The sequence below is a fragment of the Pararge aegeria genome, chromosome 11, assembly GCF_905163445.1.
Source record: "Pararge aegeria chromosome 11, ilParAegt1.1, whole genome shotgun sequence".
Classification (NCBI taxonomy): domain Eukaryota; kingdom Metazoa; phylum Arthropoda; class Insecta; order Lepidoptera; family Nymphalidae; genus Pararge; species Pararge aegeria.
This window is the reverse complement of record NC_053190.1, coordinates 9821592-9835128: the sequence shown is the minus strand read 5'-3', so window position 1 is coordinate 9835128 and position 13537 is coordinate 9821592. Positions and strand designations below refer to the sequence as shown.

The 13537-nt window shown below is 32.9% G+C and overlaps 2 protein-coding genes across 3 annotated transcripts; one reads left to right on the top strand and one right to left on the bottom strand.

Annotated features, from left to right (window-relative positions):
• Window positions 1-1388: 1388 nt before the first annotated feature.
• Window positions 1389-7768, top strand: LOC120627345. Its single transcript, XM_039895330.1, has 8 exons — window positions 1389-1499; window positions 2022-2071; window positions 3112-4098; window positions 4562-4782; window positions 5145-5290; window positions 5941-6324; window positions 6867-7021; window positions 7430-7768. The coding sequence occupies exons 1-8, from the start codon at window positions 1389-1391 to the stop codon at window positions 7569-7571; spliced, it is 2196 nt and encodes a 731-aa protein (XP_039751264.1). The 3' UTR covers window positions 7572-7768.
• A 377-nt stretch (window positions 7769-8145) lies between these two features.
• Window positions 8146-11418, bottom strand: LOC120627344 (palmitoyltransferase ZDHHC23-A). 2 transcript variants are annotated; one of them, XM_039895329.1, is made up of 7 exons: window positions 11203-11418; window positions 10943-11124; window positions 10364-10573; window positions 10202-10279; window positions 9654-9830; window positions 8436-8539; window positions 8146-8269 (listed from the first exon to the last, which is right to left on the bottom strand). In XM_039895329.1, the coding sequence occupies exons 1-7, from the start codon at window positions 11203-11205 to the stop codon at window positions 8229-8231; spliced, it is 795 nt and encodes a 264-aa protein (XP_039751263.1). In that variant the 5' UTR covers window positions 11206-11418; the 3' UTR covers window positions 8146-8228. The 2 variants fall into 2 exon arrangements, with proteins under 2 accessions (XP_039751263.1, XP_039751262.1); XM_039895328.1 differs by having other exon boundaries at window positions 10943-11418.
• Window positions 11419-13537: the final 2119 nt, after the last annotated feature.

Genomic DNA, 13537 nt, shown 5'->3' with positions numbered 1-13537 from the left:
TTTAATCTGTGGTTCACTCCCGATGAAACACGGTTACGCGCCGCGTGACGTCATCTATGGGTAAACAAACTTTACATGATAGAGCTTTTGGTTACCCCTTAAAGATTAGGGATAAAAAAGCGGCTGGAAATTTATATAACACTGTTATGTTTTTACGTTAGAGACACCGAAATTTGCGTTAATGTTAATAAATAAATAAGACTTTTTTTCATCTTTTCAGGCTTGAAAAAAAATGAGCAGAAACTTTAATTCCCTATTTTACTACCCTTAAGGCGGGATTTTCTAAAATAATTTATAAGGATTTTTATAATTTAAAGCCGATATAACCTATATGCCGTATTCCACGCAAAAATAAGTGTTTCACACAAACTTTATTTCAGCCCCTTAGGCAGGTAATTCTCAAACCCATATTTTCTTAGCTGACACCTTGTCCTAGAAGGAAACTACCTTTCAAATTTTAAGTTTGTAGGCGTTATAGTTCCTGAGATTTTGATGAATCAGTCTGTCAGTCAGTCAGTGACCTTTCGCTTTTACATTATATAGAGACAAGGTTATCTAGAAGGTAGGTATAAAAGGTGACTTTCGTGACTCAAGTACCATCTCGCTTGAAGCTTAATTAATTGAGGCGAACGGTGATTATTTCACCGTCGATGTGGTCTCGTGACCCATCACGCCACCAACCAATCTGTTTAGACTGTGAGTAACCAGAATACTATTGTAATCTTTTTTTCTTCCTTCTGGCTTTACACAGATTAGCCATGTCAAAGAGGTCAGACATTGATTTATTAGCAGATCAGAGGTCAATGCATCGCGCCCACGCCTTTTTGAAAACAGTGGTACATATACCTACCAACAGAAATTACAAACTGCATCGTCGCCGCACTGCCATCTCTAGATAACGCTCCAGATATACTGATGATAACACGTACCACATAAAGTAAATATTGCACCGTGCATATATACTTTCTTATGTAGCATGGACAAGAATCCTAAAGTTTCATACCTACTGCAGTTTTAATGAAATCAGACCAGTATTTTCTGGTTCACTGTAGAGCTGTATATTCGTTCGCTATTTAGTGTCCTGAATAATCAGCTCACAATACTAATACCCGCTTAAGTAACTAGAAGAAAAAAAATTAGGTCGTAGAATTAAGTTATTTTACATATTAAAATGTACAGGGACAGGATTTTCTTTGTAATAATTCCATGGCAATGGTATTAAACTCAATATTGATTAATGTATGGTATCCAAGCTACGTCATAAGTACGTTATGTTTCCACGCAACTCATTTGTTTATTAGCAAAGCAAGGCGAAAAAAATAATCCGATCCACTTATTTGGTGAGTGAAGTAATTATAACAAATGAAAATGATAAAAGAATACAAAGAATGGAAGAAATTATGAGCAAGGAGTTGTTCGATGAAAAGGATTTAACGAAGTATTCTCCAGATTATAATTCACAAGATATATATTTACGAATGCAGCTAAGAAGAGAGTTGGTAAGAAACATGTCTAAATTAACGAGATACTTATATATCTTCAATATCAACACAGGCCTCCTCACATAGAAAACTGTAACAACTCACAACTCTGTTCCATCTAGGCCCTAGGGTTTGTGCCTTGAGAGTCTTGAGGCTTAAGCCTTACAATGAATAATTGTCAGCATCTCCTGAGGATGCTCCGGTTTCGGAGCGAAACGTGCGTAGAGGGTATTGAAGAAATTATAAATTACACCACATAGATTCTCCTGCTTTTCGCGGAGTATAGCAAATTAAGCTTAATTTTGATAATATAGCGATCCTGTTTCCTGAGTCAAAGGCCGTGGGTTAGATTCCCACGACTGGAAAATGTTTTGTCCACCCAGTCTCTGTGTGTTTATCTGTGAAAAAGGCGAAACTAAAATCCATAATCTTGTTCGATTTAGCCGAGTCTATTTTAGTCCGCCTGAAGCTACCTTAAATCAATAAAAATCAAAGAGGTTATTATCACTGCGTAACTAAGTCTTTTATTTTTGTCGGCAGGTGAAAGATACTCACAACCATGTTGTCGCAGGACGTACCAATTGCCAAAAGTCGGTAACATGTTTCTTTTTATTAATATTTCACTAATATTGGTTTACACTTGGTACAATTTACTATTTTTAGTCATTTTCATTTTTCTTGGCTGATTTATTTAGAACTGACCAAAAAATTTTATAAATAACATAAAAAGGACAGAAGAACGGAAAGCCTTGATACAAAATCTAATTGAACTGTGATGTTTCGCACTTTTGCCCGCGTTTTCAATTGCGTTAACTGTGCCCCAACGGTGTAATCTCTCCATAGTTATTGTTACAAAAACCTCTTAAACTATGTGTCTAAGTGACATTCTATAAAGGGTTTTAAAGGTCTAAATAACGTTGTCTTGATAAAAATTACTTCGCCTATCATACTTATGTAAATCTCCAGTTATTTTTTTAAATTATTTTGACATAAAATGCGTTGTGGAAATAAAAAGGTTATTTATTTATAATAAGTGATAAGCAAGTGGTAAGCGCCGCGATCTGTTTTTAGAGTTCTGTACATTAGGGGTAAAACGGGACTCTATTACTAAGACTCCGCTGTCCGTCCGTCCGTCTGTCCGTCTGTCTCTCCGTCTATCACCACTCACGATAGTTAGACAGTTGAAATTTTCCCAGATGACTGAGTCGCTAAAAGGAATAAAATAAAATTTAAGAATATCCTATATGACCCAATGATTTTTATTGGCGTTTTTATAGATAATGGTACGGACCCCTTCGTGTGCGTGCTTAACTCGCACTTGGCACGATTTTTAGATTTACTAAAGACGTAAAAGAGGTAGGTGCATAGTACCTAATGATAGACAATTTAGACGGCGCGAACGGCTATAGCAGCACGGTAGGGATTTTTCATCTTACTTCGCAAATACCTTTCTTTCGGGCTGAAATTATAATTAAGTATAGGCTATACTGTTACTCGTTCAAAATGTAGCTTTCTTAGTTTTTTTAGTTTATCCATTACATATAAAAAAATTTGATATAACTATTGATAAAAACATTTTATGATTATTTTTAATACTTATTATTAAAAAGGAATGTTTGAATTATTTTAGAAAAAATATAATGAAGACAAAAAGCTGCTCTAGGACGAAAAAGGAAATTGTAAAATTACGTGCTTATTTCCAGAATAAGAATTTACAAAATCGATGCATGTTGAAAAATGTTGAACGAATCAACCAAAATAAATATTTACGAGCATATAAGAATACAAATCAGGATGTTGCGTTGGACATTGATGACAATTATTTATTAGAAGACGATTTCGCGTTATGTACAAGTGATCCAGCTGACGATAACTTTGATTTAGTAATAGAGAATGATAGCGAGTTTAAATTAATACAGAAGGACTCATGCAATAGTTTGCAAATGGAAAATAATTGCAAAGGAAAAAGCAATAAAAAAATTGTTAGAAATTACGATAAAAGACCCCATAAAAATAACTCGTTTGAAACCAAAACTATCAGTATGGTTAATCCCGTTCATAAACCTACGAAGACGAACCACGATGATCTCAATGATCCTAGTATTGAAAATATAACTATTAAACAAGATAATGAAATATGCAATGATTCAGTAGCTACATGTAATTTGTTTAAAAAAGATTTGCAATCTCTTTTGATTATGATGACGATTAATTCAACTATGGATCAAAATACAGAATCAGATGATATAACACCTACCGAAACTACAGCGGCGGTTTCTAATCTCTGTAATTTCAGTATTGATGTATGCGATTCCACAAAGCATAAAAATGAAATATCGTATAATATCGAAACTGGTGAATTAGACACGTTACTGAACATTCAGCCAATTATCAAGGGGTGCAGTGTTAGGCAAAAATATATTATCAATAAATATATAAACTTATGGAAGGTCTTTGTGAAAAACAAAAGAGAGAATGGGATGTTGCAACAGAGACAGGAAACTCTCAACATTTTTTTTGATAGACTTACTAAAAAAAAGAACAGCGCAAGTTCTAGTGATGAACCAGATCGAAAATCCTATAATCTAGCTCGAGATTATAATTCATATAGACACAGGTACCAATACAAAATTGAATATTAATTTCTGCATTGAACATTGGATACTTCTTTTTATAATAAGTGAGAAATAATTCGGTCACCACTGCCAACCACGCAGTGCAAGCACAAATTGTTAACAGTGTGCGGGCAGCTTGCTGGGGCCGCAGTGATAGTGGTAATGGCAAGAGCCATCCAGTTCCAACTGGCCATCTGCACTAGAACCATTGACGTAATCTAGGCATGCGATCCACTAAATGATATATGATATGATGATGCCCCTAAATATACGTGAGGCAAAATCGCTTGTAACATTTAAAAACGCGGTGAAAGCATATTATCTTTGCACAATAATGATGACTTATAGTACCTTGTTTATGTTTATTTTTATTATTAATAATGCGATGCCGTGAAGCGCGTGTCAAGTTAAATTACGAATATCATTCACGAAACCAAACTCATATTATGTACTGTTTATTTCAAGGTACAAACTACAGAAACATATTATTGCGTTACAAAAAGCCAAGCTTGAGGAGCAAAATAAACTCATAGAACAATTAAAATACAACAAAATTGTCGAAGCTTCCCGTCAATCACTTGATACCATGAGAGAAGATATACGTAAAGCCTACTACGACATTGATAAGCACTTAAAACCGAAAATAAAATGTATTACTAACGAGCTAAAACTGAAAGACTTGGAAGGTAAGCTCATTATTGATATGACGTACCAATATAATACACTCAAAATTACACTCTCAGCCCATAAGTTCCCCACGGACCTCATCTCTCATAGGACAGAGTAAACTGCTCTTTTTAACCCAACCCAATCCCAGATGATAACAATAGATGAATGACGTGTGCCTTTTCACTCTGAACTTAATTATAACATTTAATAAGGCAATAATATAATAACTATAATTAAACAAGAAGGCGTGATTTTAAAGGAATAGCGTTTTGCAGTCTACATGTATTAAGAAATAACGCACTAACTATCTGTCATAACAGAAATCATAACCCTTACCCCTGAAGTATATAATTCGTTAAAGTGCCTATTTATTTGACAGAGCCATCACTCGTTCTCCACTGCTTAAAAGTACCACAGTTTCTGCAAAGAATGGAGGCAAGAGCTAGAGAAAGAGAGGAAAAACATGCAATCATACGTGAAAGAAGAAAACAAATGGAAGAAGAACGCATTAGATTAAAGCAACAAGTATATATAACCATACCGATTCACTTACCACGTTTCGTATTTAATTTAATATTATTTTTGTTTAAGCTGGAATATACCTATTTTATTACGTCATCATATATTTAAATTTAAATGCATAATGTAACCAATTCATTTGGACCAATTCCAGAGATTCGAAACTATTAAAAGTGTATTTTAAAGTGTCTCATTGTAATATGAACTATTGAAAGTATACCGAAACTAAAATGTTTCCTACTAGATGACTCTAGTACTCGCGTTGTTAATGAAAAAACATTAAAATATCGTCATAGGCGGTAGGCGAAACAATGCGTAACTATTGGCAAAGCACACCCGCCGGTTCTAAAATTTGTACAAGCATTTTAATGGATTAAGAAATATAATACCATCATCATAATTTCGACTACCATCGTTAGGTAACGGTCTATTCTCTCATAGGAGAGAAATAATTAGAACCGCTCCTTACGTGGGTTACTGAACTTTTAACGAAGAAACTTAAGATCAGGTGTTAGTTGTGATGTCCAGGATAGGCAAATAAGGTCACCCAATCAATTACCGATATTGCTTAACCATCGCAATCGACTGACGCATCTAGGTCTTACCACCATCTCAATGTTAATAACGTGCAAATAAATCATAAAAGTTGTTTTAAGGCGGAACTGGCTAGATCAGAAATGGACAAGGAAGAAAAGATTAAAAGAATAAAAGAGCTTAGAGACAAAAGAAAAAGAGAAAAAGTAGAAAATATCCGAAAAAAACAATACGCCGAGAGACTTCGATCCTTGATAGTAATGGCCGATTTGCACTACGAGAAATATCTCATGGCTAAATATGGCGTCAGGCCTTTAAGACGACTTATAGAAATAAAGCAGGACAATATGGAAAAAGCTAAGGCACATCATAGGTTTCAAACTTTGAAGAATATATTTTTAAACTGGATGTGGTACACGGAAGATATGTGGTTGGATAGAAATTATAAAGCGGAAGATCATCACAGGAAAAAAATATTGCGTACAACTTTCGACAGTTTGAAAAAGGTACAGTTTTATTTCATACAAACTAAACCGGGCGAATTGACATATCACCTCTAGGAACTTGAAACTCCCCCGCGATCTATATCGGAGTCCCTCGCCACTGGCTCGCTAACAACACTTATTTACACTACATTATATTATGATACCAGGAAGATAATAAAATGAGAAAATCCCTCTCCAATACTGTTGTCTACAGTATAGGGTAGGCAATGCTTTTGCGAATGTATGTGTATTGTGTTTAACTGTACGCCAATGTCTTCTCATTGTTGTAACAATTTAGCACAAACGTCATGTCATGTTAATTCGCCTGAGATGTAATAATAAAGTAATAAATATGTTGACCTACATATGAAGCACACTATTTTCCATCGGTACTAATTCTGGTTTACAGAAATATCGCAAATAAATTGGCAGGTCTAACACTATATTATTTGTAGTCCTTTTCGGCCAAGAATAAAACTATTGTTAGACCTGACAATTTAGTATGCCTACAACATCATTTTCAAAACTGTTTACTTATTTAACTAAGACAATTTTTCTTACAGAATCATTACGAATTCGTTTTAAAAAAACAAGTAGCAGACGACTATTATGATTTGTATGTAACACATATGGTGTTTAGAAAGTTCCGTGAAGGTATCGAAATCATCAAGAAAGAATTTCAAATTAAACTTTTGAAAGCAACAGTTTACTATAGCAGGTACCTAACCTAACTAGAGTTTCTTAGGTATCATTAGTTTCTTAGGTATATATAGATTATCGATAGATTGAATATAGAAAATTTTGGTATGTCAACAACATGTCTTATTATGCAAAAAATCTTTTCATACTTTACACTAAAGAGTAAGATTTTAATATAAAGTATGTTTTAAAAATGGCAGAAAAACAGAAGTGTTAACAAATTAAAAAAAAGAGATATTCTTTATGAATGTATCTTTTTATATTTTCAAAACGATCTTTACAATTTTAAGTCTTACATGTCTTAAAAATGTAATGTGCATTACATTTTAAATTCATGTATAAAAAATGGAGTGCAAGACTGTAGGTAGGTTCCATTGACATCATTCGAATTTAAAATTAATATCAATTTGTAATAATTTATTTTCAGTAATATTTTATTCAAAACTTTCACCTGTTGGCGGTCTCTACCAGCTCTCAATGCGTTGAAGAGAGAACAAGAGGCAAGGAAGCTTAAATGGAGGCAGAAAGTATTATTAGTTGTACCCGATTATAAACCACCAGAGGATTAAAAGAGCAGATACATTAATTGTTAAAATTCCTCAATTCCACAAAAATTTAATTTTTTTATATGATCACTTACTGATGGCATATGAAATAACTCCTAAGGTCCGTAAGGCGCCTATGTTATCATTGTTTTATGATTGTAATACACTGACTTTCTTGTATTTTGAGTTATGAATTAAGAAAGAGCACTAAAATCGTTAAAGCAAGACGGATATATTGTAGGTATTATTTTATGGAATCTTGCTTTTAATTAGTTAAGATTTTAGTAAACATATTGAGAAGTAAATCTTATGGATTTATTAAAATAAAAGAGAAATTGAGAATTACTTACGTGTTTTATTGAAAAAAGAGCGACAATTTTCTTTAATTCTTGAATAATCTCCAATACGGGCCACATTTATAGTTAGGCTAGTAGATCATAATATATTATAAAATATTATAATATGTATTTTATCTTGAGAAGAAACTAAGTTTAACTTAGCTTAGGTATTTGATTTAAGTTCATTTTATATACATATAAATTATGATAAAACATCTTAAATACTAAATAATATCCTTATACAACTAAGAATAAATATCAAATTTTGACTGATTCTTATTAAGAATACATTACATTAACAATTTGATTAATGTAAGAGCAATACTCCATTAGGTTAACACAGTTATACTGTTAATACATTTACTATTTTCCTCCACTTTGGCTCTGAAAAAGAAAAGAAAAGGTGAAAACCTGTTACAGATTTATCAGGTACATTATTTCTTACATCTCTAAAAGTATTGACAATACTGTCATTGCTTCTTAGTAGTTCATGTGTGCTTAAGTCTCAAACTGGTTGTACAAACAAAGAAAAAAAATTGTACCCACTTACCACTATATTTTGGAATGTATATGAGCAGCTGTCTTATTAGAACTAGTGTGGTCACCAAAACGTACCCAAGTCCATAGACGCAGGCTACAAAGCAGATTGCGAGGCTGGAAAAGCAAATTGGTTATCATATATATAGAAATATATTATATGCAGACTGGACAGATATTTAGACGGCCGACTGGCGCAGTGGGCAGCGACCCTGCTTTCTGAGTCCAAGGCCGTGGGTTCAATTCCCACAACTGGAAAATGTTTGTGTGATGAGCATTAAGTGTTTTTCAGTGTCTGGGTGTTTATATGTATTTTCTAAGTATTTATGTATATATAATTCATAAAAATATTCATCAGTCATCTTAGTACCCATAACACAAGCTACGCTTACTTTGGGGTTAGGTGGCGATGTGTGTATTGTCGTAGTATATTTATTTAGTATATTTGGATTAGCCTACAATCTTGAATGAAACATTGCTAATCTTGTAATGTTGCCAACAATTAATTGGTACTGTAATAACTACCATCCTCCTTAATTTCAGTTCGATTTTTATTTTAATAGTGAACTAAGAATATTAATATAAATAGGTAATAGGTAAGTATAATTTGTACTAGTAGTATGATTAACAATAACTCAGTATGACCTAATAAAGGGATTTGAATATTTTAATATGGAGCTGAGAGGATGGCTTATGGTATCCACCATTTTTTACCAAAAATCATCCACAAATACCATTAACAATTGATAGCTAGCATGCTAGTGTCAGGGTAATCAGATGACTGATGAATGTTTTTATGAAAAATAGACATAAATATTTATAATATACACATAAACATATACATTCATTTGCTGTTTTAGGCAAATAAACTAAGTTATTGTTTTAACTTATGCTATTATAAATTTTATTATTTAAGCTAATCATAATTCACATAAAAATGAACAATTATTGTTATACAACTGAATATATGTCTGATGAACTGAAATATCGTCTTTGCCTATCCCTAAGTCTATAGGGGACAAATCAAAAAAAAAAATATTGTATAAAGTTGCAGGACAAAAAAAAGTTTAAATTTTTTCAGAAATATTTTTTGTTCTTTTTTCATCTCATTCTTTTTCCTCACACCCTATCAATGCCCTTGCTACCCTCGTGCAACCAAATATCCTGTGTGAGAATGGGATGTTTTCTGTCTTGTTTAATAATCTACTATTGACAGATTGAGGTTACTTACTTGAAATCGTAATACACATCAGTACAGTCCTCTGGCATAAGTATAGTCTCATAGAAGATAAACGGCTGACATACAGTAGTCAGGCCTAAATTTGTTCCATACAATAGAGTTGCAAATGCAAACACTTGGCCAGCCAAAAAATATGAGTAGTTTGGTCTAAGAACACAACAGTCCCACCTGAAAAAGTTTTCTTCTATTTTTAGCATCCAGAAAAAAGTGCCACAAAGCATTCCAGTATGATGCAGCATAGCAACAATACTGATACCCCTAACAGGTTAGACTGCATCATCATTTATCACCCTGTGAGATTGCATCAAGGGGTAACTTGTAGTGGAAAATGTTATTGATTTAATTGGATATTATCTTTCATCTGCTTTTCAGGGCTTGGGTTGTTTAAACCTTTGAGAACTTAATTTTTTTTATAAATAATTGTAGCATCCATGCTACAAGTATTCATAAATGCAGACAAATAATTTAGGTGGCTTATCATTTCTTCTTCACAGAGTATATTATCTCTATCTCTATAAAGCTTATAGTTAATAACTTACCATATAGAGTGAAAGAACCTTTCATTAACTTCTAATTGACAAATTTGGCAATAATATGAGTCTGAAGTCAGTACAGGACTAAAACAATAAAATGTTGAATTAACACATCAAACTTTAAAGGAAAAATATAACAGAAAATAACTAGGTTATTTTTTTAAGTACCTGTACTCTTTTCCTTTTGAGTTTCCAGTTGAAAGTTCAAAATCTGCAACAGCTCTCATTTTATAAAAGAAATAACAAGTGCTCGCAAGAAGGAGTAAAAACACTAAATTTTCCAGCTGAGTTATTTCTAACAACCTCAGTACTCCTAGCTCAAACACTAGAAACATGCAAACACCTGACGATAATGTCCAGGAGTAGAAAAATGGTGACCTAAAAAATAGAAACATGAAGGTAACAACTACCATACTAATAAGACAGTTTTTAATTAAAAATTATCCAAAAATCTATATCTTGATCTAAAATTTCTGTCAATTCCTTAGCTCTACTGCTCTATAGTGCTGGAACATGAGTGTTGTAGGAATCATGTACAAAAAACATGCCAAAAATTTACTGCTTGAAAACTTTGTGAACATTTACTATTTGTGCATCTTTGAGATATCAATGATGATGATATATATTTATAAATTAAAGATGCCAGACGAGCAGAAGTTACCCTACAAATAGGACGAGAAAATGGTAGAAAATTCAAATGTAAAGTAAGTAAAATTCAAGTGTAAGTTTTGTGGGAAAACTAGCTACCTGTTTTTTTGCCGCGGTCGAGACTGCGCGTACATCGCTCCCATGCCAATAAAAATCATCACTACTATAGTCACTGATCTGGATATTGTAGCAATAACCAACAACAGTGGCAAAATAACAAAAGGTAATACAGCGCTCATGTCCACTTTTTTAGAGAGTTTCGGTCCGTATGGCAAAATATCCTGAACAATCATCGTTGGAATTACTGTTGTACCCATTTTGCTAGAAGATATTGTTGATTTGACATTTTTATAACTAACCATTTTCTTGGGATTACATTTCAATTTAACAATATTTAAACAAATATTTCATGATTTCACTTTATACATATTAGCAAAATAAATCCATTCACAAATATATACAAAAGATAAAAGGTTGTATAACGTATCGATTTTATTCTTTGAAGAAAGACGAAATTTAGAATTACCGATACATATTAAAAATTAAATATTGTACGAATTGTTATTTTGGACTTCGCAAACCCTACGCGATGACAATTGACATTTGTTAGACAGCTTGCCATTATTTTTTCATGATGCACTACAGCTCAGAGTTCTAGTTTTTTTAAAGTACATATATATTCTATTATTTTGTTGTTTGTTTGGAACCGAAATGATTTTTCGCCAAAAGTAAGTAAAGTATCACATAGGCTATCACCAAATTTAACTATGATATATGATTGGTAATGGGAAATAAGCTTTACTATTTCAATTGTCAGAAATTTGGATTTTTATTTGCTTAAACGGTATTTGCACAACACAATCTTTTAAAATTTTTATCACATTTAATTTCAGAAATAATGCAATCCAAAGTAGAAAAATTTGGCCTACAAAATTAATTACTTGGCGTGCGCTGAGAAAACTATTGATGATACATAAAAAGTATTTACTAAATTATTAAAGTACTCATTACCTACATTAAAGTCCGCGAGGGAGTATATCTAACTGTCATAGTTAAGTCGCAATAGCAGCTATCGTGTTTCAAAATTTTATTAAATCAACAAGTGGAAACAAAAGTGGTTTTAAAAGTATCGCAATGTTAATTGTCTTATTTAAAAAATAGCTAAAATGTCTTATTTAAAAAATAGTTTTATCATCAAGGGTATTTAGTTTATATAGCAGTAATAAACGTTTTAATTTATTAATAGTTAATTTAGAAGTAATGAAGGCTAAAAAAAAACACATAGGGAAACAAAATAGTTCATATTTTTTTATTCCAATTATAATTTAACCCTTTAATTTAATGTCACCTGGTAAGTGATGCTGCGTTCTATAATGGTAATGGGCTAACATGTTAGAGGATGGCAGAAAGTTTCCATGCGACATCGATAAAGAGCTACACCCTCTCATTTCCCAAATAAACTGTTCCTACGGGAACAACAACAAACGCACACGGAGTAACGGGCACCAGCTAGCATAATAATATAGGATCAAAGTTATGTAAAGAAGAGCGTTCATAAAAGCTAATTTTGGAATTTATTTTTATATAACTGGAATTTGTTCCACCTTGCACTTTGCTCTTATAAAAAATGCTGATGTTAAGTTAATCTGTAATCCCCATTTTTAATAAAATAAACCATATTACGGATCGAAAAAGTAGGAGAAGATAGCCTAGTAAGCGGTGATAGCTTAGCGGTTACGGTTTCGGCATCCTTTCAGCGAGATCTATAGTTTAATCCCCAGCCTTTAACTTGTCAGAGTTATGTGCGCTATTAATGTATGCAATTTAAAGCACTTGCTTTAACGATTAAGGAAATCATAGTGAGAAAACTAGCTGGCTTGAGAGTTTCTCCTTGCACTTTGCTTGCGTGATGGACCACAGCCTAAACCTTTCTCGTTCTGATTATGGGCTGATAGTGAAGAAGGATCGGAAACAGCATCGATTAAGCAATCAAATACTTATGTATTCACACTCTCAAGATTAAATATGTATTGTAGTCTATACTGACTTTATTTACTCATACTTTAGTTAAAGTACGAGTAAACAAAGTCAGTCACCTATTAATTCGTTTTGCGGTAACAGGCTTATACGTGGAATTAGTGCCGCAGTTAAAATGATGTCCTTGACCAGAGTTTCGGGTTAACAGTAATTCCATGCTTAACAAATTTATATATACGTTAGTCAATTGAGTTGCCACTGCACGATGTGTTTGCACATTGCAATATAGTAAATATAGCAATTTCGCAATAAACCTAACCTACAACTAGTTTATCCCAATAATTCTCTACCCATTACCGGCCACAGATAAATGATTTTTAGTTACCGTCCTACTACAAGGGTTTCGGCCATAGTCCATCACGCTAGTTCAGGAATGCCTGATTGTTTAAAAAAATCGCTAAATAAGTATAATATGTTTTTCGTAGATCTTTCGTGTAGACTTTCGTAGATCCGTAGGTATCGTAGCTATGAAAAGAAGGGCCCGGGGAAAAAAGACAATTTTATAATATATTTTATCTAAACAGAAACAAAGACTTTGTCCTGACTGACTGGCAGACAACGTACGACAACTGATTCACAGGGCTGAAAGTGGAAATTTTAAATATTCAGAAAAAAATTCTTGCTCATTTGAAGAACGTAGGTACTTCCTACGTTAAG